We start from the raw sequence: 25,623 nt of genomic DNA, 5'->3' as shown, positions 1-25,623 counted from the left end.
TGCAATTCCACTTTGGGGAGTTTATCCTACAGATATTCGTCATGCTTGTACATATGAACACGATTATTCACTGCAGAACTGACTGTAATAGTAAAAGACTGGAAACAATCCAAATGCCATCACTGTGGAACTGATGAAATAAATTATAGCACATTCATATAATGAAAAATAATGAGGAAACGGCATGTGTATTGATATGGAACTGTCTCCAAGATAGATTGTTCAAGGGAAAGGCAAGGTACAGAACACATGTATGATATGCTACCTTTTGTGGATGAAAAGGGAGTAATAAAAATCCACATTCCTATTTCCTTGTACATTCGTAACGAAACATGGGGAGCGTTATCTAAGAAGAGTGGTTATCTCTGGGGCAGGGGCTAGGAACTGAGAGGATGACAAACAAGGATGGGAGGGAGACTTTTCACTATATATACGATTCTACTTTGGGGTTTGGAACCATGTAAGCATATTATTTATTCAAGGAATAAATAATCAAATAAAATTTAAAATAACCATTTATTGTGGCACTCAGAACAAGCAATCTGGTCTGGACACCTGCAAGTCTTGGCGTCCACATGGAGCTCTTCAGACTGGAGGCGTGTTTCAGGGGCCACCGCCATTGCAGTGGGTCCCCTGGTTAGCCTTGGTGCTCCAGACCAGAATGCACATTTCCATCATCCTAAATGACAGGGGGAGGACAGGTCTTTGAATTTCTTACCGAGGAGAACCAGCTACACAAAGGTTCTGGGATTTGGGTCCACTGTACCCTGGACAGCTACATGAGGGGAGGGTCCCAGGCTGCCTAGTACTGACGACTCAGTACTCTAGTACCGAGGCATCATCAGCTGTTCCCGGCTCACGAGGGAGGAATGGTGATAGCGATCCCGGGTGGCGAAGTCTGCGTTCTCCTGGGTGAGCTGAGTCATCTCCATGTCAACCCTAGCCAGGGATGGCGCCAAAATTATCTGCTCTTGGCGGGATCGCAGGTTCCTTTAGTGAGAGAAACACGGAGGACAGTCAGAAGGAAAGACCAAACGCTAACCAGTGGCGGTATAAGTCTCCTCTGGGATGGAGAAATGATTTGCAAAAATGTCATCATGTTTATTACTAAATATGTATTAAACAACACGACTGTTGAAAGCTATATGTACAATACTTCATGAACCCAAAGTATGAGAAATAAGGATCAAAGAGTGATATTTACCTTCTTTTAGTAGAAATGTATAAAACTATAAAAATAACCTTCCAAATACTGTTGTGTTGGGGCTCTGTAGCTTTACTTGGCTTTCTTGTCAAATGAAATAATGGAATGGAGAGGCTGGAAAGCTGAGGTGAGTAGAAAGAGAAACCTTCTCTTTGGTTCACTGGAAAGAAAGTTGAGTGAGGAATGATTTCCAGAGCCGAAGTTTACAGAGCAAGCAGCTACGCGGTAAAGTGCGAAGGCTTTTGGCACCAAGCTGGCCTAAGGCAAAGAGCGAGTCCCAATACGGATTCCACTGTCACTGAAGGGTCCACATAAGAGTTGGAGTTGGAATAAACTGGTGAAGAAAAATGTTAGCGATGCGTGAAGAACGTGCTGACAGCAGAAAGGAGTAAGGAAAGACCATCCTGGCAGCCAGGGTATCTACAGAAGACAGAGACAGGCACAGCTCTGCCACGAATCAGGCTGGTGGCCTCAGGCAAACCTCTTCACCTCCTGTGCCTCTATTTCCTCACCTTCTCAGGCCCCTTCTAGTTCCTTCCGCCTATGCTAGGTCCTGAAATCACACCTTAGGCATAGATTTTCTCTTAAAATTTTACTCTAAGAGAATCATGTGCTTTATAAGTAGCAGCGTTCAATTGTTTAAATAAGGAATATATTTGATAGTTGTAAAAAACTGGTAGAAACCTTGTTATAAATCTGTGAAACTTAAGCAGAAAGCTTCACTGACTAGAAAAACGTGCTGTTATAGGAGTTTGGATCACTCGACTAAGGCTTTGCAGCTGCTTGATGAGAACACATCTAAATTAGGTGGGTTGAGGTTTTCTGAGAAATGAATTAACTTCTATAAAGGTTGAATCTTCAAGAAGTAAGGTTAGGAAGTGACAGAAATGCCATACCAGTCAACATGTGTTTTTGCCAGTGAACTTTCTTGTAAATGCTTTTTTTTTTTTTTTTTAAGGTAAAACCATCGCATTTTTCTGAGTTCAGGGAAATAATACACTTCACTTTCTAGTCTAGAATGGCCTAAGAGTTCTCACCTGGGCAGTTGCTAGGACTTCAGGAAAGAAAGCTTTCTTAAGGTCAGGCTTAATTTCACATAATTCTGGGAACTGTAGGTGTAACAGAGGAAGTAACAGCCAAATTCCTTCGCCCAAAACACCCTACAATATTATTCTTTGGTTTTGAAGAGCATCTGGGGCAACAGGTGTGAAAAAAACTCAAGATTACAAAAGAGAAAACACAGCTACCAATTTCTACTTTTAAATGGATCACCATTTCTTAGTCCTTTCACCCTCCTGAGCAACCATCACAAAATATCACTCAATCACCATGATGAGGCCAGCAAATTTGACACTGAGACTTAGCTGAGGCCTCCACCAACCACTCCACAAGCCCACAGAGCTATGCATAGTGTGGACTAGGTTCTCTTCCAACCAAAGTACTGCCCTTTTCTAAGAATAATCTCCTAATACATTCTTCTTTCCACATTGCACAACAGTGATCTCAGAGGTGAAATTCCAGAAATTCAGAGTCCAAAAAAGAGTAGTGACCTCCCATGGTCATTTGTAGGCTTTCAAAGCCTACATACCTAAAAATATTCATGTAAAATCAGATAAGGCCAAATACTCCCAACCACACACCAGCTGTAGCTCCAGAATCTGCAGGCAGCTTTCACACAGAATCTATTTCCACTTAAACTCTACTTGCCCTCAGGCCTAGGAGGCTGGGGAAAATGGATCAGTGCAGTGATCTCAGATCAGTGCTGTGATCTGAGTCACCCAACCTGGTGCCTCAGCCTGGAAGAGAGGCAGAACGGTGACACACCCACACCACAGCTCCACACAGGACGTTTAGCCCAGCTTCCAAGCAAACAGCAGGGAATTACCCCCCTACACACCACTCCCCCTGCCAGCCCTCACCCTGTTGGTTTCCTGATCCTTTCATCATCATTTCTCTAGCATCCAGCCTTCATTTCTTGGGCCAACTTGAACAGATTGGCAGCGCTTATAAAGAGTTGTCTTAAGAAGGATTCTTGGGAGGGAGGAATGGGGAGTTATTGTTTAATGGGTATAGAGTTTCCATTTTGCAAGATGAAGAGTTCTGGAGGTGCTTGGAGGTGCCGGCTGCATAACAGTATGAATGTACTTAATACCATTAAACTGTATACTTTAAAATGGTTAAGATGATATATTCTATGGTATGTGTATTTTACCACAATAAAAAAAATGGGGAAAAAAATTCTGAACTTACATCTGGGATCAATGGGAAAGGGTCCCATAATCCATCAGCAACGTCTGGGCATGGAAAGTGGAAATATTGGCAAGGGCAACCCAGACTTCTAGAGTTTCAAAAACAAACCAACAAAATGAAACCAAATAAACACTTAGTTGGGTTCTGCCTGGATTTTCCCAGCCTGTAGCTTTGGCCCCTCACTGATATTGAAAGGGGAGGGAGGTAATTTCCAGAGTCTTGAGGCCTTCAAAGGTGAAGAGGCATTGGCACTGGAAGGGCAGAGGAGGAGGAGAGAGATTAAGGCACTCATGAAAGCTTACCTTCCCTGTGAGGCCTTCTCCTGTTTCTCAGGAAAGTTTGTTCTTCCCTTTCCCTGAATATTTGAACACGGAGGTCCCACAGAAATCCTGCAGGATCGCTACTCTGTTTCTGTACTTGGCCTCTGCACTTTCACCAATACAGTCACGTCAGCTACCTCTGACTTGAGATGGAAGAATGGGAGTTCTCTGGTTCTTGGTCTTGTGTGTGAGCACTAATGCTAGTGTGTCTTAGACTGTGAACTCACTGAGAGTAATTCTCTTGACTTATATCGCTCTGCAACCAGATTCTAAAGAAAGCCTCTGTTCATGATTCCTGAGGATAAGAAGACAAGACATGGGCCAAAGGAAGCTTCTGAGAAGCTAAAGCAGGGAGGCTGGGTGGTGGAGGGCAGTGAGGAGCAGTCTGAGTTTCCTTGAGGTTCTCAACCGTCAGGTATTCACACCACAATTCACCCAAGCCCAGCTAGAAATGAAACACCCTCAGCACGTCCCAGGCCCCTCATCTTGGCCCCAGATTGGCACAGACCTGTAGGAGGGGATCAGAAGAGACCTCATCCATCTGAAAAGGCTGAAGTTGGAGGCTAAACCTGCAGGGAAGACATAGACATAAATATTTATGAAGGCTCTATGTATGCATCTAGAATCCCAGGTTTAATGGGATAAATATACATCCCCTGACACACACACAATAGCACACAAAAAATTTTTTTTCCTTTTTCAGTCTAACCAAACAACATTCATTGTAATACTCTGACAACAACCTGCTAAGGACTTCATACTTATATGTAGTTTCCAAAAGTTGATTTCTAAACTCCAAAATCCCAAGAAAGAAACTGAATTCATTTATAGAGAAAGAAGCACAGGACTTGCTAACTTCAGTCTTTGGAATTTTTAATATTTTAAAATTTTGATAATTTTTTTCCTTAGATTCAAACTGATTATGTGTTTAAGTAGACACTATAAAGTCCCCTACTAGACCATACACTCTTTGAGGACAGGAAGCACATCTTTTTCATCTGGTAACACACATAGCACAACAGCCACAGGATCTGGCCCTTAGGAAGTTTTCTTCAGGTGCTGGGTGAATCAAATAGAGGCTGTGGAATAGCATGTGGAAATGTTAGTGCTGAAGTTTGAAATGAGATTGTTGTTGATAGTGACCAAATATCCTGACATCAGACGCACTATCTAGAATATGGTTTATCAACTTTTTTTAAAAAGCGCTTTTTTTTAAATCCATTTCTCCTTTGGTGTGAGTTTTTTAAAAAACTCACAAAATGAATTATATATAACTTTAGGAAAGCAAATGAAATTTTATAAAGTGCTTTTCCAAATTATATATATTCACTCCACCAGATACATATTGTGTGTGTGTGTGTGTGTGTGTGTGTGTGTGTGTGTGTATGGCTGGTTGAAAATTGGTTAATTAGATCATGTTCAATATATGATCAGGAAGTGAGCATTATTTTAAGAGGCTTATGTTAGAATCTTGACTAATGTCAACAGTATGCAGCTGATAACATGTATTTAGAAAATAAACATAAATATTCTATTAACTGGTCCTACCTATTTATGCTCATTTAGATTCTAAATTATCTAAATTTTAGATGAAGATTGGCCTGAAATTTGATTTCATACTTTCCTGTAAATAAATTTCTGGGAAATATTTAAATTTCTTAGGATCAAACTAACTTCTAAGAAATTCAGAAGCAATCACTGATGTAATCACTGTGTTAATTAAAATATATTCTCTCCATTAAATTAGCTGATATAAGGACGCTTAGTATGACTTTTTCTAAAGCATTATTTTTAATGTACATGTGATTCAAGTGTTTGAAGCGCATTTCCTTCAAAAATGTACATCAGACTATTCTAACTTGAAAGCATTTTTTTTCAGTTTGCCTGGATTGTTATGGTCCATCTGATTTAGTTAGGACTTAAAACTACATAATTACTTTATTTTAAAAATTGGGACATTGTAGAATTTTGATGAAAAGGGCTCTTGAATGTATTTTTATTTTTATTTTTTTTTCTTTTTGCGGTATGTGGGCCTCTCACTGTTGTGGCCTCTCCCGTTGCGGAGCACAGGCTCCGGACGCGCAGGCCCAGCGGCCATGGCTCACGGGCCCAGCCGCTCCGCGGCATATGGGATCCTCCCAGACCGGGGCACGAACCCGTATCCCCTGCATTGGCAGGCGGACTCTTAACCACTGCGCCACCAGGGAGGCCCTTGAATGTATTTTTAAAACAACTTTATTATTGAGGAATAACTGACATACAGTAAACAGAGTATTGATAGTATTTTCTTCCTTTCCTTATTCTTGATGCTCTGGCACTTGGGGTCTTGATCCTAGAGGTGCTAATTCCTGGAGATAGGAAACAACTCCCCTACGAGCACACCTTTGATATACAAACCGACCAATCCAGAGCCCACGCCCCCAACCATCTCCTTTATCAAGCTCTCACACATCAAGCCAATATTCCCCTGCCTTAAATCACCCCAGGGCCAAAAACCAAACAACTAGAGACCACCCCTATAACCTAGAGTTCCCTGAAATTATTCAAACTACCTAATCCTAAACTTATTCAGCTACCTACCTGCCTTGTGCATTCTTTCCCACTAAAAGCCTAATAAAGGCTATGGGCCATGCTCTCCCCACTTCCTCTTTTGCCTCCTGACCAACCCTGGTCCTCTCCGCTGTGGCCCTGCATGACCCTCCTGTTCCTAGGGATCTGTGAGTATAAACTTCATTCTTCATGATAATAATTTCTGTGTCTGTCTTATCATACCTAATTAAAACAAATCCCAGGTACATTTTTAGAACAAACTATATGCATTTAAAGTGTACAATTTGGTAAGTGTTGACACATGCATATACTGTGAAATCATCACTAAAAGCAAGATAATGAACATATCCATCCCCTCCAAAAGCTCTCTCAAGCCACTTCATAAGACCTCCCTCCCTCGTATCCACACTCCCACCCTCATCCAAAGGCAACCGCTGATAGTGCTGTCATTAGAGATTAGTTTGCATTTTTAATAATTACATATGTATATATGTAAAATATTACATTATGTACTCATTTTTTCTGGTTTCTTTCACTCAGCACAGTTATTTTGAGATTCATGCTATTGCATATATCGATAGTTCATTCTTTTTATTACAAAATAGTATTCCGTTGTATGGCTATACTATACTTATAGAGTAACCTGTTGATGGACATGTGAACTGTTTTCAATTTTTGACTATTACAAACTAAGCTGCTATAAATATTCATATACACATTTTTGTATGCCCGTATGCTTTTAATTCTCTTTGGTAAATACCTAGGAGTACAGTGGCTAATTCATACAGCAGATATATATTTTTTTAATACACTCCCAAATGGTTTCACGAAGTGATCGTATTATTTTTACATTTTCATCAGCTGTATACGATAGCACTAGCTGCTCCACATCCTTGCCAACATTTGGCATGATCAGTATTTTTAATTTTAATCACCCTGATAGGTGTATAATAATATTATATTGTGGTTTTAATTTGCATTTTTTTTTTTTTTTTTTTTTTTGCAGTACGCGGGCCTCTCACTGTTGTGGCCTCTCCCGTTGCAGAGCGCGCAGGCCCAGCGGCCACGGCTCACGGGCCCAGCCGCTCCGCGGCATCTTCCCGGACCGGGGCATGAACCCATGTCCCCTGCATCGGCAAGCAGACTCTCAACCACTGCGCCACCAGGGAAGCCCACGTTTCTTAATGACTAATCACACTGAGTACCTTTTCACGTGCTTATTTGTCAACCATATATGTTCTTTGCTGAAACCTATTTAAAACTTATGCCTATTTAAATTTTTTTGTTGTTTTCTTATTACTGAGTTTTGAGGGGTTTTATATATTCTAGGTACAAGTCCTTTTCAAACATGTGATTTGCTAATATTTTCTCATAGTCTATGGCTTGCCTTTGCATTCCTTTACCGGTGTGTTGAGGAACAGTCCTTAATTTTGATGAAGTCCAATTTATCAATTTTTTTTCCTGCTTTTGGTGTTGTATCTAAGAAATCTTTGTCTCACTCATAGTCACAAATTTTTTCCCTATATTTTCTAGGATCCATTTTGAGCTATTTTTACATTGTATGATGTATGAAGTTTGTTTTTTGCTTGTGGATTTCCAATTGTTCCAGCAGCATTTGCTGAAAAGACTATTTTTTTTCCTCCACTGAATTGCCTTTGCAATTTCTGGGCTCTCTACTCTGTCCATTGATTTTTTAATCTATCTTGATTCCAATACCATGCTGTCTTGATTACTTTAGCTTTACAGTTAGTTTTGAAATCAGGTAGTCTTAAGTCTTGCAACTTTGTTTTTCTTTTACAAAGTTGCTTGGGCTATTCTAGGTCCTTTGAATTTCCATATAAATACTTTAGGATCTGCTTTCCAATTTCTACAAAAAAGGCAGCTGTGATGTTGATTGGGATTATATCTAATCTATAGAAAATTCTGAGGTGAAATGTCATTTTAAGAATATTGAATTGAATCTTCGGTTCATGAATATAGTATAAATCTTCATTTATTTCTTTAATTTCTTCTTTAATTTCCTCTCAAAATGTTTTGTAGTTTTCCTCTTCTAGTCTGTAAATATGGTGAATTACAATAGATTGATTAAGAATGTTAAACCAGGGCCTAGAGACTGTCATACAGAATGAAGTAAGTCAGAAAGAGAAAAACATATATTGTATATTAATGCATATATGTGGAATCTAGAAAAATGGTACAGATGAACCTATTTGCAAAGCAGAAATAGAGACACAGATGTAGAGAACAAATGTATGGACACCAAGGTGGGGAAGGAGAGGTGGGATGAATTGGGAGATTGGGATTGACATATATACACTACTATGTACAAAACAGATAACTACTGAGAACTGATAGATAACTAAAATAGATAACTAATGAGAACCTACTGTATAGCACAGGGAGCTCTACTCAATGCTTTGTGGTGACCTAAATGGGAAGGAAATCCAAAAAAGAGGGGATATACGTATACATATAACTGATTCACTTTGCTGTACAGACACAAACTAATACAATACTGTAAAGCAACTATACACCAATAAAAATTTTAAAAAAGAGAGGGAGAATGTTAAACTAACCTTGAATTCCTAGGACAACCCATTTGGTTATGATGTATTATTAGGCTTTTTATATTATTTTGTATTCAATTTGTTAAAGTCTTGTTAAGAAGTTTTACATCTATGTTCATGAGGGATATTGGTGTGCAGTCTTCTGAAGCATTTGTATCAAATTGATATTCTTTCTTCCTTAAGTGTTAGATAGGTTTCATTACTGACGCCATCTGGGCCCAAGGTTTTCTTTATGGGAAGGTTTTTTAATGACAAGTTTAATTTCTTTCATAGATGACCTAAACAGCCCTATATGTCTTCTAGAGTGAGCTTTGATATTTGATAGTTTGTATCTTTTGAGGAATTTGTCCAATTCATCTGTCAAATTTATTGCATAAAGCTGTTTAAAATACTTCCTTATTTTCCTTTTTAATGTCTGTAGACTCTCCAGTCATGTCATTTCTCTCACTCCTGGTGTTGAGCATTTGTGTTTCCTCTCCTTTTTATCTGATCAGTCTGGGTAGAGGTTTGTTAATTTTATTGATCTCACATAACCAGCTTTTTGTTTCACTGGCATTCTCTATTTTTCCCTGTTTTATATTTTATTGATTTCTACTTTGATCTTCATTGTTTCCCTGTTTTTTCTTACTTGGGTTTAATTTGCTCTTTTTCTCTAGTTTCTTAAGTGGGAAACTGGGGTTATTATTTTGAGACATTTTTTTCTTTTCTAATATAAGCATTTGACACAGTAAATTTCCCTCTAAGTAGTGAATTAGCTGCGTCCCACAATTTTGATGTTATATTTTCATTTTCATTCAGTTCAAACACTTTTTAATTTTACTTATTTCTCCTTTGAACCATGAGCTATTTAGTTTCTTTAGTTTACTTAGTGCTCCTTAGTGTTCTTAGTCATTTAGTGTTATTCAGTGTTCTTTAGTTTCTAAATATTTGGGAATCTTCCAGATATCTTTCTGGTATTTATTTCTAATTTACTTCCCCTTTTGTTCTTGAATTGACTTGAATACCCTTAAACTTTCTGAGACTTTAAAAAATGTCCTAGAATATGGTTTATGCTCGTAAATGTTTCATGTACACTTAAAAATATATATCCTGTTGTTGTTAGGTGGAATATTCTATAAATATCAATTTGGCCAGGTTTATTGATAACATTATTCAAGTCTTCTAAAGCCTTACTGATTTTTTGCCTACTTGTTTTATCAATTATTGAGAGAGGTGTTGAAATCTATGACTGTAATTGAGAATTTTTCTACTTATTATTGCAGATCTATCAGGCTTTGTTTTTTATATTTCAAAGCTCTGTTTTTAAGTGCATAAATGTTAAGATTTATTATGTCCTCTTGATTCATTTTCCCTTTGTCTTTATCAAATGACCCTCTTTATCCCTGGTAATATTCTTTTCTCTGAAATCTACTTTGCCTGATGTTAATATAGTCACTCCAGCTTTGTCTGATTTATCTTACCATGATATATCTTTTTTCCATCCTTTTACTTTTAACTTATTTGTGTCTTTATATTGAAAGTAGGTTTCTTGTAGATAGCATATAGTTGGATCATGTTTTTTTATTCAATCTGAGAATCTCAGTGCTTAGACCTTTTAATTGGGAGTGTTTATTTCATTTTATTTTTTTAAGTATCTTAAAAAATTTTTTTAAATTTATTTATTTTTATTTTTGGCTGTGTTGGGTCTTCGTTGCTGCATGTGGGCTTTCTCTAGTTGCCTCGAGTTAGGGCTACTCTTCATGGCAGTGCTCGGGCTTCTCGTTGTGGTGGCTTCTCTTGTCACGGAGCACGGGCTCTAGGTGTGCGGGCTTCAGTAGTTGTGGTGTGCAGGCTTCAGCAGTTGTGGCTCATGGGCTCTAGAGCGCAGGCTCAGTAGTTGTGGCGCATGGGCTTAGTTGTTCCACAGCATGTGGGATCTTCCCGGACCAGGGCTCAAACCTGTGTTCCCTGCATTGGCAGGTGGCTTCTTAACCACTGTGCCACCAAGGAAGTCCCTGATTGGGAGTGTTTAGACTATTTAAAATTAGTGTGGTTATTGATATGGCTAGATTTATATAAACCACCTTGCTATTTGTTTTTGGTCTATTATCTTTTTCTCTTTTTTCTAATTAACGTTGATCTGAGTATTTTTAATTCAATTTTATCCCCTTTATTGACTTATTACTTGTACTTCTTTGCTGTGTTAGAGGAATACCTCATTTTACTGCACTTTGTTTACTGTGCTTCTCAGTATTGCATCTTTTCCAAGTTGAAGGTTTGTGGCAACCCTGGATCAAGCAAGTCTATCAGGACCATTTCCCCAACAGCATTTGCTCACTTTCTCTGTCTGTGTCACATTTTGGTCATTCTTACAATATTTCAAACTTTTTCATTATTATTATATTTCTCATGGTGATCTGCAATCAATCATCTTTAATGTTCCTATTATGACTTGATGAGGGTTAGCCTTTTTTAGCAATAAAGTATTTTAAAATTATGTACATTGTTTTTTAAGACATAGTGCTATTGCACACTTAACAGACTACCGTATAGTGTCAACATAACTTTTATATGTCCTAGGAAACAAAAATATTTGTCTGACTGGCATTATTGCCATATTCCAGTGATCTGGAACTGAACTCACAATATTTCCAAGGTCTACTACTGGTAGTTCAGTAGTTGCTTTAGGGTTTGTAGTACACGTTTTTAACCTACCACAGTCTACCTTTAAGTGATACCTTAGTACGTCACATATACTATAAGAGACTTCCAACAGTACATCCCCACTTCTTCCCTCCTGGCCCTTGTGCTATTGCTGTCATCCATTTTGTCTTATAAACCTCATGATTTGTTATTATTTTTCATTTGTTATCATTTATGCACATGCCATATTTTTTCTCCTAGACTGTCAGCTCCTCGAAAGCAGGATTTTCAGTGTGGGCATTTAATAGGTGTTGGAAACAGGGTTTTTGCAATAAATGCTAAAAGAGAAGAAAGGAGGTGGTGGCAAAATGGCTCTGTTGCTTACCAAGGTGAAGCCCGGAACTGGTCCAACCAATGTAGAGATACACAATGGCAGCAACACCCATGTTAACCAGGGTATAGACCCACTGGATCACAAACATGATGAGAAGGGACCCAACAGCCTGTGGAAACAGAAGGAAGTGCAAGTCAGCTACTGGTTTAAACACACGGTAAGCAAGCCACAAGGCTGGGGCCTTAAGAAAGAACAGTCCTCTCATCAGCCTCTGAACACTCTAAAAGTCTGAATAATTGAAGTTCACTCATCATTTAAAAAACCCCTCTAAAGCAGATATTTGAGAAGACATCCTCCTGAAAGTACCCTCTAATCAAAACAATCAATAAATAGACATTCTATCCTAGGTCCTTGTTCTACTCCTGTCTAAGAGAAACAAGTTAGAGCAAAGTTATGCTAATATGGTGTATCTAGAAATTAGGTGATCCAGAGTTTATCAGGGATGATTATTTAAAAAGTAAACCATTGATTAAAATAAGTGGTTCATTAAATGTAATCTTGCCATATGTAGCCTCATCTAAATTCTAATATAACAGGCAGTTAAATCACATTGCTCCTAATGAGACTCTCCTCTTTCCTCCCCCAACTCCCACCCCAAGATCACACATGTATCCACCTGAATTAAGTCTCAAGGACAGTTGAGATCAAAATGAACTTACTCACCCCCAACAGGGAGACCCAGGGGTTGCATATGCGAGTGTAGAAAGAAGTTGGTCTCCTCTGGATATCTTGTTCCTGGAGCCTGGACTTTAGGAAGACATCTAAAAAATAAATGAGCCAAAATCCTTGGTTACTAATTTGTTACCAAACCCTCTAGTATTTTTATTAGCAAATACTTATGAGCTCGTCTTCTACCAATTTTGTAACTCAGTCTAAAAGACAACTTCCACTCATCTCAACCATTAATGCCCTTTGCCACAACTGAGGCTTGTCTTTACCAGAAAGCTTACACCTCCTAAATCGTGATTTCAATCAACTTACTCTCAGCCCATCACCTCCATTTTTTCTCATTCGCTCTGCTGTCTCCCACCCCAACTATTCACAGACCACAGAGGGACCTTCAGTCAACTTGCCCTAGTATGTTTTTGCTTCCTCTCACCTACCTCCTCTTTTCACTACCCACTTACCTAGCTTAGATTCCATGATCCAAGACTATCTGCAAGTACTCCCTTGGATATGTTGTCTGCTTCCATGCTTCAGCACCACTCAGAAGTCTTATACCTAGTCAACTCATTCTCCTTCTCTCTGATGTAACAAATTTCCAACCTCTCCTCTCCAAAGACAGCTTTCATATCCTCTCATCACCAAATCTACCAACCCACTTTCATCTGTACCCTCTCTTCTGCCTGTTTTCAGAGTAGATGAACAGTTCTGGCTCCCACCTAAGGCCCATCCCTATATTTGTGCCCTGCTCAAGGATTTTGCTTTTGCTTCATCAATTTTTCCATAATCTACTAGATCATCCCCATCAAATACAAATACACTGTAATTTCTCCCAACTAAAGAAATACCTTCTGGTCACCCTTTAGCTACTGTCCTATTGTTTGGTCTCCCTTATAGCAAAACTTCTCAAAAGAATTGCCTATATGGTTTCTACCTTCCATTGTTTCCTCAACCTACTTTTAGCGTTGTTATACACCATTCCACTAAAACGACTCTTCCTAAGGTTGGCAATGACTTGAATCTTTTCCAATTCAATGGTCAGATCCTCATCTTACTTGACCTTTCAGATAGCACCTGACACATGTGATCACTTTCTTCTTATTGAAACACATTCTTCTCTTGGTTTCTAGGATGACTCAGTTTCCTAGTTTTCCTCCTATCTCACTGCCCACTTCTTCTCAGTCTCCTTTGCTGGCTCACCTCCTCCTTCCAACCCCCAAATATTGGAAAATCCCAGCATTCATTCAGTCCTCAGCACTCTTCTTTATTGCAGTTAGGTGTGGCCATGTGACTAAGTTCTCACCAATGGAATGTGAACACAAGTGGAGAGTGTCACTTCTGCACCAGAGTCCTTGAGAGTAGGTGTGCCTCTTCTCTGTGCCCGAAATCAGAACATGGTAACTCAGTCTTGATTTTGCTCATTATAAGGACTTAGGGGATGGTGAAGTCATATAAATGGAAGGAGCCTGGGTCCCTGAAGCAATGCATGGAGGAGAGCCTCCCACTGATTTGGAACACCCTTCCTGGACTGTTAGTGCAAGTGAGAAATAAATTTCCATTGTGTTTGAGCCACTGTGTTTTTGCTTATTTGTGATAGCAGTTTAGCCTCCCTTAATTAATATACCTCAAAACAGGCTTTAGGTCCTTCTCTTACTTCTGTACAATCTATTCCTTACGAAGCCAGTGATCTTCTTAAGGCTGGATCTGATCATATCACACCTCTAGCTACAACCTTCCATGACCTTCTGTCATAATCACCACGGAGTGCATGGCCCTACACAGGACAGACCTCTGCTTTCCTTGCTATTCTCATCTCCTATCTCTCTCCCCCCGCCCACTCCTCTCCACTCACTGCTGGACTTCTGCTCTTCTTGGAATTTGCCAATCCAATTTCCATCTGTACCTTTATACATGCCATTTCCTCTGCCTGTAACTCTTCTCCCACATCTCTGCATGGTTCACTGCTTTACACAATTCACTTCTCCATTAAAATATCCTCTTCTCAAAGAGATCTTTTCTGAAAAACCTATCTGAAACAGAACCACCCTCCCCCTCTAGTCTCTATCCTGTAACCCCACTTTATTACTCATCATACTATTTATCACTTACTTACATCACAGTATGTGTGTTTGCTTGTTTATTATGTGTCTTTCCTGCTAGAATGCAAGTTCAATGACAGCAGAGACCTTCTATGTCTGTTCAGCATGTTCCCCACCCCGAGCACCTAGAACAGCACTTGGAATGTAGTAAATGTCCCATATGTGAGGCTAAATGAATGACCTAGGTCCCAGAGAAGTCTTCATCCTCTCAACATGCCTGCCTTTACCATATACTTCCAACTATTATACTTATCTTTTATACCTCCATATCTTGAGGGCAAGGGCCATCTTTTGTATCTCTAAATACCAAATCTAGGCATGTAGGGGTCTGTTTATAGGAAGTGCTCAAGAAGTGTCTCCTTATTAATTGTGGATTAAAATAAACTCTGCCAGAAGACGTAAATAGACATTTCTCCAAAGAAGACATACAGATGGCCAACAAGCACATGAAAAGATGCTCATCATCGCTAATTATTAGGAAAATGCAAATCAAAACTACCATGAGGTATCACCTCATATGTCAGAATGGCCATCATTAAAAAGTCTACAAATAACAAATGCTGGAGAGGGTGTAGAGAAAAGGGAACCCTCCTATACTGTCGGTGGGAATGTAGATTGATGCAGCCATTATGGAAAACAGTATGGAGGTTCCTCAAAAAACTAAAAATAGAGTTGCATATGATCCGGCAATCCCAATCCTAGGCATGTATCTGGACAAAACTATAATTCAAAAGATACATGTACCCCTATGTTCATTGCAGCACTATTCACAATAGCCAAGACATGGGAACAACCTAAATGTCCAACAACAGATGAATGGATGAAGAAGATGTGGCACATATATACAATGGAATACTACTCAGCCATAAAAAAGAATGAAATAATGCCATTTGCAGCAACATGGATGGGCCTAGAGATTACCATAGTAAGTGAAGTCAGACAGAGAAAGACAAATACCAAATGATATCATTTATATGTGGAATCTAAAATATGACACAAATGAACTTATCTATAAAACAGAAATAGACTCACAGACATAGAGAACAGATATGGTTGTCAAGGGGGAGGGGGGAGGGAGGGATGGACTGGGAGTTTGGGATTAGCAGGTACAAACTATTATTTATAGAATGGATAAACAGCAAGGTTCTACTGTATAGCACAGGGAACTATATTCAATATCCTGTGATAAACCGTAATAGAAAAGAATATGAAAAAGAATGGATATATACATATATCTGAATCATTTTGCTGTACAGTAGAAATTAATACATTATAAAGCAACTATACTTCAATAAAATAAATTTTAAAGAATTCTGCCAAGGTGCATGACTGATTTGAATTGATGGCTCTATTACTTCTTTTTTTTTTTAAAGAAAAGACACTGTTAAGATTGTCTCTGATTACATTGTATACTTTCAACATGTGCAATGTATGATTCATTTTTTCAATCACAGGCTTAGTGAAATACAGCTGCTCCATTGATTATTAAGAAGAAACACTATTGGTGAAGAACTTAGATTTCTGCCTCTCTGAGGTTTGCCAAATGTTAAGCTCACTGTTTCACACTTGATCTTGACCTTGCACCAGCTCAATTACACTGTACCCAAGGGAGTTGTGTGTATGTGTATGTGTTTTCTGAGGAACTCCAGGGACAGTCATAGGAAGGGGTGTGTCTTCCAGGCAAGCACAGTGCAGTTTTACACATCAGCAATGCAAGGGAGAATTCAGTCAATGATGCTCAATGACTCTGAATAGGTATGACAGACAATGCAGGCGGACAATTACTCAGAATTCTGAACAGCTATGGTTTCAAAACCCTTCCAAAATGACAGAAGGAATTTTTTTTCTCTTTTCAAGGATTATGCTAGAAGAAATGTCTTACAGACTAGTGGTGGGAGGAGACCACTTCTCGTGTTAGAAGTACTAGAATAACAACTGGGAAGGTGACGTTATCAAGCTTTAGTCACAAAACAAACAAACAGGTAAGCAGAACCATGCATTAGGCATGTTAAAAATACCAAATATAATAAACATAATGCATAACATTAAATTGTCTTTTAAAATTTAGTGGTATGTCTAACAAGTTCTATGTTCACAAAACCCATGCAGAAATAAAGACTTTTTAAGCATGAAGGCGGAAGACATTATGTCAATTTTTTTTTTTTTTGCGGTATGCGGGCCTCTCACTGTTGTGGCCTCTCCCATTGCGGAGCACAGGCTCCGGATGCGCAGGCTCAGCGGCCATGGCTCACGGGCCCAGCCGCTCCGCGGCATGTGGGATCTTCCCGGACCAGGGCACAAACCCGTGTCCCCTGCATCGGCAGGCGGACTCTCAACCACTGCGTCACCAGGGAAGCCCTATGTCAATTTTTTAAATCACAAATTTAAATAATTTTACAGAAATTACTTAAAAATCAACATTAAACCATCTCTGGAAATGCACCCCATACCTTTATCAGGATAAATAAACACATAGTTCTAGCTGCCATGTACAAACCAAGAATGTGCGTTGATGTGGTTCACAAAGGACCATGTTTCAGGTTCATGTGGTATCTTATCATGTTGATTCTATAATCTTTTAACCACTTCCCAAATGCTGCACATTTAAGTTATTTCTAGGTTGTCATTAGCACCAACAATGCAGCTATGAGACTCTTGTACATATTTACGGTTTGTTGTTTGGTTTAGGGTTGTTTCCTTGAGATACAATCCCCCCAAACAGATTTACTAAGTCAGAGCAATTAGACAGTTTTATATTTCTTGTTACATCTTGAAAGCTCACTCTCCAGAAAGAAAGAACCAGAGGGACTTCCAGCTACCGCAATGTAAAGAGGTCAGTGAATCCTCTCCATAAGAGATAGGTATACAACTAGAGAAAATCATCAAAAACAATCACTTGGGGCTCTAGAAATTTACCAAACAGAGACAACAAACCAAGAAGTGTTTATTTTTTCAAAAACTGCTGGAGCTGAGGGTAAGGACAGTGAGAGTCTACAGCCTTCCTGGGCTGCTCCCACCCCCACCCCACTTCTTACCAGCATGGAGCTGGCCTGTGTCCGTGTGGCCCAGGAGGCTTCCACCCTCTGCCAGCAGATCTGTGCGTGGGTTGGGAAGCACAGTCGAAGCTGCAGCTCTCCAGGCTCCCCGGCTTTGACTTTTGTCAGTCTCTCTTAGGCTCCCCAAGCAGGGGAATGTGGGGAGCTGTAGTTCTTCTACAGCTCTCTGATTTCTAGGATCTTCCCATTGAATTTCTGGCTGTTCCACTGCTCACCCTAGCTGGGTCCGCTCCCTCAGGCTAGCAAAGCTGAGGATTTCCCCATTCCATTTTCTACTTTGCTCACCACATTGAGCTTATAAAGGCACAGCCCACAAGTTTGCTCCCTCTGGCAGCAAAACTGATTTCTGAAGAAATCATGCCCAAAAACCTCCCAAATTTGATGAAAAACTTTAATCAATGGATCCAAAAGGAATGAATCCATCGGCATTGCTTCCAGCAATGTGTACATATACCCGATTACCACTGACCTCCTATTTTTTATCTAAATTTTTGACAGCTTAACAGATACGGAGTATCTCAATGGTGGTTTAAATTGGACTCATTTAATCAGTACCATGGCCTAGTTCATAATAGACACTGGCCCCAAGCAGCATACACTTTGTGTAGTGGTTAAGAACACAGGCTCTAAAGTGAGGTGGACCTGTGTTCAAATTCTACCTGTCTCCTATCCTGAGCAAGTGTTTAACTTCCCTAAGCCTCACCTTTGTCATCTGGGAAAAGGTAATAACAATGCCTAGATCTGAGCTGAGCTGAACTGAGCTAATCCTCGTGTTAAGTGATTATCTCTGTGCCAGGCACCTGGGACAGACTCAATAAAAGCTGCCTATTTTTAGCTACAAACAGCATTCAACACTTAACCATAAAAGTTAGTTTGTTGAATGCACAGTGAATGAGTCTGGCTTTTCAAATGTAAACTGCGTGTTCATCTCTTCTGACCTCTCTTTAGTAGAATCTGGATTTTGACCTTCCTGTCTTTAAAAATAATATGCTTTGGAAGGTATGCTTTTATCAGTTGTGTTTGTCAGAATAATTGTTTCCTTCTGTGACACTGTGCTGGGCAAATGTTTTTTATTTCTGTTTAATCAGATCCTTTTTGTCTTTGATGATGTCTTCAGTAGTCAGAAATCTCTTTCTTGCGCAGCTGTTATAAATAAGGAATTTGTGGCTATATAAGGTATCAAATACGGCCCCCAGTTAATTTTTTGATCCATTTGCTCTCAACAATATTTATTCAATAGTGACTTGATTCTTATTATTTTACAGCATCTGGTTTGTCACACATTACTTTCTTATAATAGTTGAACTCTTTCTATTCTACTTTACCTGTCGATGTTTAAAATTTTTAGCCAATATTTGTACAACTGTTCATCTATTTAATTAGCCTTTACTGAGTGTTTGTCGATGCCATGTACTGTATGGGAATATTGTTGATGAATACAAGGTAGAAAGACATGGTTTGTGACTAAAGGAAGCTCACAGACTGGAGGCAAAGCGATAAAACTAATATTTCTTCTCCTTAAGATAGGCAGACGACAAGCAGGCCTGAAGACAAATGTGTAAACAAATGTATAAAACAATGTGATAAGTGTTTATACCACTAGTGTGACTTAAGTGTTATGCTTGCACAGGAGAGGAAATCAGGGAATCCTTCTCAGAGGGGGTCTGAAAAGTCAAATGGATTTTAAACCGTTAAGTCAGCATTTTTCAGATGGAAGTGGGCAGTGATGCAATGTGCGAAGGCAGGAAGGAATAAAGAGCGTGATGTGTTTGGGGCACGTGTTTGGGTATAGCTGGACACATGTACATGGCAGCTGTCATGAGAAAACTGGCCAGGAAGGTGGGGCAGGGCAGGATTGCCAAGCATCTTGCAAATCACACCGGGATGGAAGGTAATAGATTCCAACGAAGGTTTTTAAGTAAGAGAGACATGATGAGAGTTTTATTTTAGAAAGATCATTCAGTGGACAATGAAAAGGAGAAACAGGATATGGGAGAATCTGGAGGCTGGAGATGAGCGGGGAGATTAACAAGAGTCTGGGCACCAGATGATGAGGGTCTGAACCAAGGTGAAGGCAGCAAGGATGGAGGAGACGGGGGTTTACAAGAGCTCGGGACATTTCTAAGATGGGGCAACTTCAATGATTAAACGTTGCAAACTGACCACACATCTCTCCTGATAACCCACTGAGAAAACAGAAAAGGCATTAAATAGGCGTAAACCTACAAACACAAGGAGAATGCGAGAAGAAAGATAAAAACAAGTCTTGGAAGGTGGAGCAGTGACGGAGGAGTGGTAACAGACAGCAGAGCCAAGGAGGACCAACTCTAGAGTTCACAGAGAGGGGGCCAGCAATGAGCAGCCCAATGCACCCCAGCAGACCTCACAAAGTTCAGGACCAAGAAGTACCCGCCCTTGGGAAGTGATACGGTGCAGGGGACTTGTTGCAAGACTGTATATGAACCAGCTGGACGTCAAGTTCCTTTCCTCTGGCCATGTAGCTAGGAAATAACTCCCTCTTTGCCTGACCCCCTCCCCAAGGTATGTGAGGGTTCCTCTGAAGAAATCAAACCAGAGGGGGCCTGAACTTGGGACACCAGGCATAGCAAAGAGTGGGGGGAATGGAGCTAGAAACTGGGGAATTCAATGAAGTCTCTATCCTGAAGAGTGGGAGGCCCCCAACTTCCTTATGTCACCCGGCTCCCTGAATACAAACAGCCAACTGGGGGACCCCCAGGCAAGAGATTAAAGGACTTTTCTCTGGAGGAAACCTCTAGCTAATCACACTTGGGGATCCTCCCATGAAAAAGCCAGCTTCTTGATCATTCTACAGTAAGGTGCCCCAACCAATAAGCTCTGCCCAGGATGCAGGTCTTCTAAACAGCTTTTCACTACTTACTTCTAAATAGGAAAAGAAATCAAAAGATCAACAGACATTTTAGTTAAGCCAATATAAAAGAGAGAGTGAGACCAAGCCAAAGAGAAAAGAATCTAAAGAGCATAGGGCAGAAGAAGACTTTAAAGGGAGAATAAGTAATATTACCAGAAAAATAAGATAAGCGTTATACCTATAAAACAAGAATGAGATGATGTTCAACATTTTTTTTAAAAGATAAAGACAAATCAGGTTACAACCAAGAGCTCTTGGAAATTAAGAACAGGAGAGCTGTGGCATAGACTCATTGTTGTTACCCAATCTCCCCTTCCTCCTTAGGGAAAAAACCCCCCCACAGGATTTCATGTGAAGCAGCAATAAAGCCAGCTAAAAAGACATTTCCCAGCCTCTGAGAATACCTAGAAAGGCTAACGAATCAAGTTCAGGGCTACATAGCCAGGGACAACACTCAAAATGATATGTCAGAGCAGTCTAGTGGGGACACCACAGTGGCATGCACCAAGGTCTAGACACTTCTGGCCCTGAAAAGCCCTGATGGTGGAGCCAGGAATGTAGTCATCCTGCAGCCACTATCATGCTTCCAGAGAGTTCCTCAAAGTCCCCATTTCTTCAGGTTCCCAGTTCCCAGTATATGGAGGCTTCATCTAATTAGCCGAGCCTTGGTCCCGTGCCTGAACTCTGGCTGCAGGAGGGGCGGGAAAACTGAGTATCTGACTTTTTCAGTTTTAAGAGTGAAAGGCTTGCTGTGCCTCCCACCAAGACTCATAACACTGGAAATTCTTCAAACACAGGGAGGTCATTCAAAGGTGAGTAGGGAAAAAAAAAAAGACAGAAGTCTACCATGATATCACGCCCAACAGATCTTGTCCCCTGGATCTGACAGAGAAGTGTGATAGAGGAACTCCAAGACAACAGCTTTGTAGCAGATTGAAAGAACTGACAGACTAGAGTGGATCAGAATAAGAGCCATAGGACAGAGGGGGAAAAAAACAAATAGATATGATAAATTTCTGAAGAATTCGAGCATTTGGAAAATAACATTGAGAGGCGTTTGCCATATCTGCCAGAACATCTAGAAAAAAATGATGACACAAAACCAAGCAAATAACAAACCAAGGCTATTACTAACCCCAGGAAACAGAAAAAGTTGGACAAAAAAGGAAATGTAATCATAGCATAATATATGGCTCAGAGTTAAGCAGTATTTACTTAATCATGATAATATGAATACTAGCTATGAGATTAATTAAAAAACTGTGATGTAATTATACTGGGGACATTGGATGAGAAATCAGGAGTGGCATAAATGAGCTAGTCTTCATTTATCATAATAGGAAATCAAGAGATGATACCTGAAACTGACATATCAAGAAGTAGCAATACAAATATATTATCTACGAACATGAAGGTTAACAGAAGAAGCAACTTTTTGGTTGAAAGTGGGATTTTCTGGGAGCGGGACTAGGGGAGGCAGAAGAGTCAGAGGGATGGTATGGAAGAGTGGGAACTACTATCTCTGATTATGTGACTTTTCACTCCACTTGGCTTATTAAACTGTATTCATTACTTTGACAAAAATAATATAGTTTTTAAATTTTTAATAATGCTCCTACCGTTAAAAACCACCCACCAATTTGGAGTTAAAGAAGGAAAAGCAGGTGTACGGAAGAACGTAAAGCATTTATTTTTGGACATCTCCTTCTATGTCGCCTGTCTCCTCCTCTCTGCCCACACTTGTCTGTACAGATCTCAGGAAGCAGGTTGATGGGCTTCAAATATAGGGAGACCTGGGTGTGATGTCCATCTGTGCAAGGTATCAGCTCTGAGCATAGTATCGGTATCATCTCTGTGACCTCACTGGGACTTAGGGTCTTCACTGGTAAAATAGAAAATGCTAATATCTATTATATTACATGCAATAATATATGTAAAGCACCTAGAATATGGAAGACTAAAAAATTCTGAGTTCTCTCTTTCTCTCGGAATTTCTCATGCCCCGGAATCCTCCCTTTGAGAGACTCTCCCTGTGTCTCTGTGCCTACAGATCTGAGGGAGCAAAGAAAAGCTGTGCTCCTAAAGCACATCTTCTTTCTCTCCATTCCCTCCTGCCTGGTTTGGGAGACTCACCTTCCAGAGACAAAACACACTGAGTCCTTGCCAGGCAGTTTGTCAAAACACACCTCCACTTCCCTTGAAAGGAGAAACTGGTTTCATTCATGTTGGCTGATTTTTAAGTAAAATGAAATTAATATTTGATTATTAGCCATGGCTCCCAGCTCTAACATACAGGAGTAGATAGAAATTTCTGTTTAAAATTAACTATCTATACCAGAGTAGAATTACAAAGTCAACTGATATCTGACCATAACTTTTAAAAGTAAATACCAAACAAAATTCACAAGGATTTTAAACCCAGCTATAAAATGAACTAAGGACTTGAAAGAGGGTTGTGATAACTGAGTAGTCACCCAAATTAGGAGGCCCCATGTGATTCCAAAGCACCCACCTTCTCTACTCGGCCTGGGCTGTTTACTGAGCTCAGGGATGAGTTGTTCTCCACAGGCTCCCCCAGGCTGAGCCCCTTCACTTCTGGAACTCGGCATGTTCCCATGGGGCCCCTGCCCCTCCCAGGAGGCAGAAGGCCATCCGTCAGAGCCTTCAGGAGGGAAGGAAGCAGGAGACTTGGGGTCTAAGAGGAAGCTCTCTTGGAGGGTTTGCTTGGTGGCCTTCTTGGTCTTCCCCTTCCGATTCTCTGGGATCCTGTGTCTCTCTCCTCCTCCGCGCTGGCTACTCTCAAGCTTCCTGGTTAGCTGGAGGAGCTGATCCATGTCCTTGGTGAATTCTAGCAGAGTGCCCTCAGAGCCACAGCTGGGAGCCTTCTCCAGGAGCAGGTGCTCAGAGCAGTGGAGAGCTCCCAGGCCCTCTCCGGGCACCGACTCAGGCACCTGTGGGAGGCTGTAGGCGCCCATGGACAGGGAGAAGTAAGAGTAGTCCACCAAGATGTATGTCAGCATGAAGTTGATGGTGACGATGGGGGCCAGGACGTTTACCTGACCCACAAGGACAAAGGCCATGGTCACCAAGCTGGTCAGGCAGATGGCAGCTACGGGTGTTTTACTTGGCCCTTTCTGCAGAAACAAAAATAACATGCAAGACCATGAAATTTCAGAAGAAAATCACAGTATATGATAGAAACAGCTCATAATGACTCAGCCACTTCTCCCATGTGACTCTTGGTGTGTTCATAACTGTTCATCTACAAACTTGGGATAATGACATCCGACCCATGGGGTTACTGTGAGATCAGAGCTAATGCACATAAAATGCTTGACACGGCCCTGGCACACAGTGGGCACCCAACACATCCAACAGGCATTAACTGTATTAGTAACTATTAATAGGGGACAATCCTATAGAACGTGGATTTCACAAATATTTCTCCTTTCGTCTTTCACTGGGTTTAACACCAGCCTTGGAAATCAAAGAAGTGCAAAATTGATTCTTCCCATGCTTTAATGGAGAAAATGACCTTAAGGGGAGTGGCAGATCCTGGAAGACACAGCAGAATCATTGGTGGCTGAGGTGGGGGAATTCTGATACTAAACATGCACATGCATGTTCTCATACACACACATTTATGTACATCTGTTACTAATGGAGGGGAGTATGGTGACTTTCAGAAGGACAGGAGTGGAGAAAATGCATTAACTCCATATAATCTGTCACTCCACAGAAGCTATTCCTTACAGTCACTAACACAGTTCTTGGGCCGGAAGCAAGAGTTGCTTCTCAGTCCTTATCTTCTTTGGCCTAAGGATTACATTTGACCCAGCTGCTCACTCCCTGGTCTCCTTGCTTCTCTTGGTTCATCTCCTTGTCATTGACTGCTCCTTAGTCTCTGTCGCTGGCCACTCCACATCTCTGAAATCTGCATTTAGAGCAATCCCCAGCTCCATCCTCAGTCTATGTTCCCTTCTCTTCTCTATGTTCCCTCTCTAGGATTTCAATCAGGCTCATGGCTTTAAATACTAGCTTAATGCTCTCAGCTCCCAAATTTAAATCTCCAGCCTGAAATGTTCCCCTGAAATCCAGACTTAAATATTCAACTATCTACTCAACATTTCCGGTTGATGTCTAATAGGATCTCAAACCTAATATTTCCAAAACCAAACTGCTGATCCTCCAATGTCCTGCCTCTCAAATCTACTCCTCTGCAGCTGCTCCACCTCAGAAAATGGCCACTCCATCCTTCTAGTTGGTCAGTCAAGCAAAATTCTTGATGCCTCTTCTCACTCACTCATTCTCCTCCAGTAAATACTGTCAGTCTTACTCTCAGGATAGACACAGGATCTAACCACTGCTCCCATCTCCTTTATACCAGCACTCTGTGATGGAAGGACACATCAGCCGCTTTCAGATCTGACCTGTGAACCTCCCAGGTATGTTCCTCCAGCGCGTTCCCCATACTGAGGGTTGGAACAGAGTGCAATCTTCAAAGTCACAAGATGAAGATAGTGAAGTCATCATGGCCTGAGTCTCTGAGGATCAGAGGCCCTGTTGACTTGAAACACCTTCCCTAGAACCTCAGAGTAAAATTTTTTTTAGAAAAAGGAGTAAAAATACATTTTATTGTTTTTGAAAATTACATTTTGGGGTATATTTGCTACAACTATTTAGCATACTCTAACAATAAAACTACCAAGGATAAAATAAATCCTCATAAACTAACAAAAACTTAAAAGGAGGGTCTTAGGTAAGCAGAAGGAGGTCTTAGGTAAACTGTAGGAAATGCAGGTGGTCCAGGAAAGGACTTTGACAAGGGTGGGTTGGAAAGTGATAAAATAGTCACACATGAACTTCTGTTACCAAAAGACACCATAAAGAAAAGTCAAGTCACAGAATGGGAAAAGATATTTGTGACACATGTAACTGACAAAGGGTAATCCAGAATATACAAAGAATCCCTACAAAATAATTAGCAGACAACCCACTTAAAAAAATG

General features: G+C 40.4%; 1 protein-coding gene across 1 annotated transcript in view; it reads right to left on the bottom strand.

The window, feature by feature from the left end:
- Positions 1-527: 527 nt before the first annotated feature.
- The window catches only part of SLC12A8 (solute carrier family 12 member 8), a 144,545-nt gene continuing 119,449 nt past the window's right edge, over positions 528-25,623 (bottom strand). Inside the window, exons 12-16 of the mRNA XM_060100151.1 lie at positions 23,128-23,749; positions 12,571-12,668; positions 11,899-12,016; positions 4,283-4,343; positions 528-990 (exon numbers count right to left, since the gene is read on the bottom strand). Coding sequence (XP_059956134.1) covers positions 825-990; positions 4,283-4,343; positions 11,899-12,016; positions 12,571-12,668; positions 23,128-23,749 — 1,065 coding nt within the window. The 3' untranslated portion in view covers positions 528-824. The remainder of the gene's footprint in view (positions 991-4,282; positions 4,344-11,898; positions 12,017-12,570; positions 12,669-23,127; positions 23,750-25,623) is intronic.

Source organism: Mesoplodon densirostris, chromosome 5, assembly GCF_025265405.1.
Source record: "Mesoplodon densirostris isolate mMesDen1 chromosome 5, mMesDen1 primary haplotype, whole genome shotgun sequence".
Classification (NCBI taxonomy): domain Eukaryota; kingdom Metazoa; phylum Chordata; class Mammalia; order Artiodactyla; family Ziphiidae; genus Mesoplodon; species Mesoplodon densirostris.
Note: the sequence above shows the minus strand (reverse complement) of the source record. Positions and strands in the feature narration are given on the sequence as shown.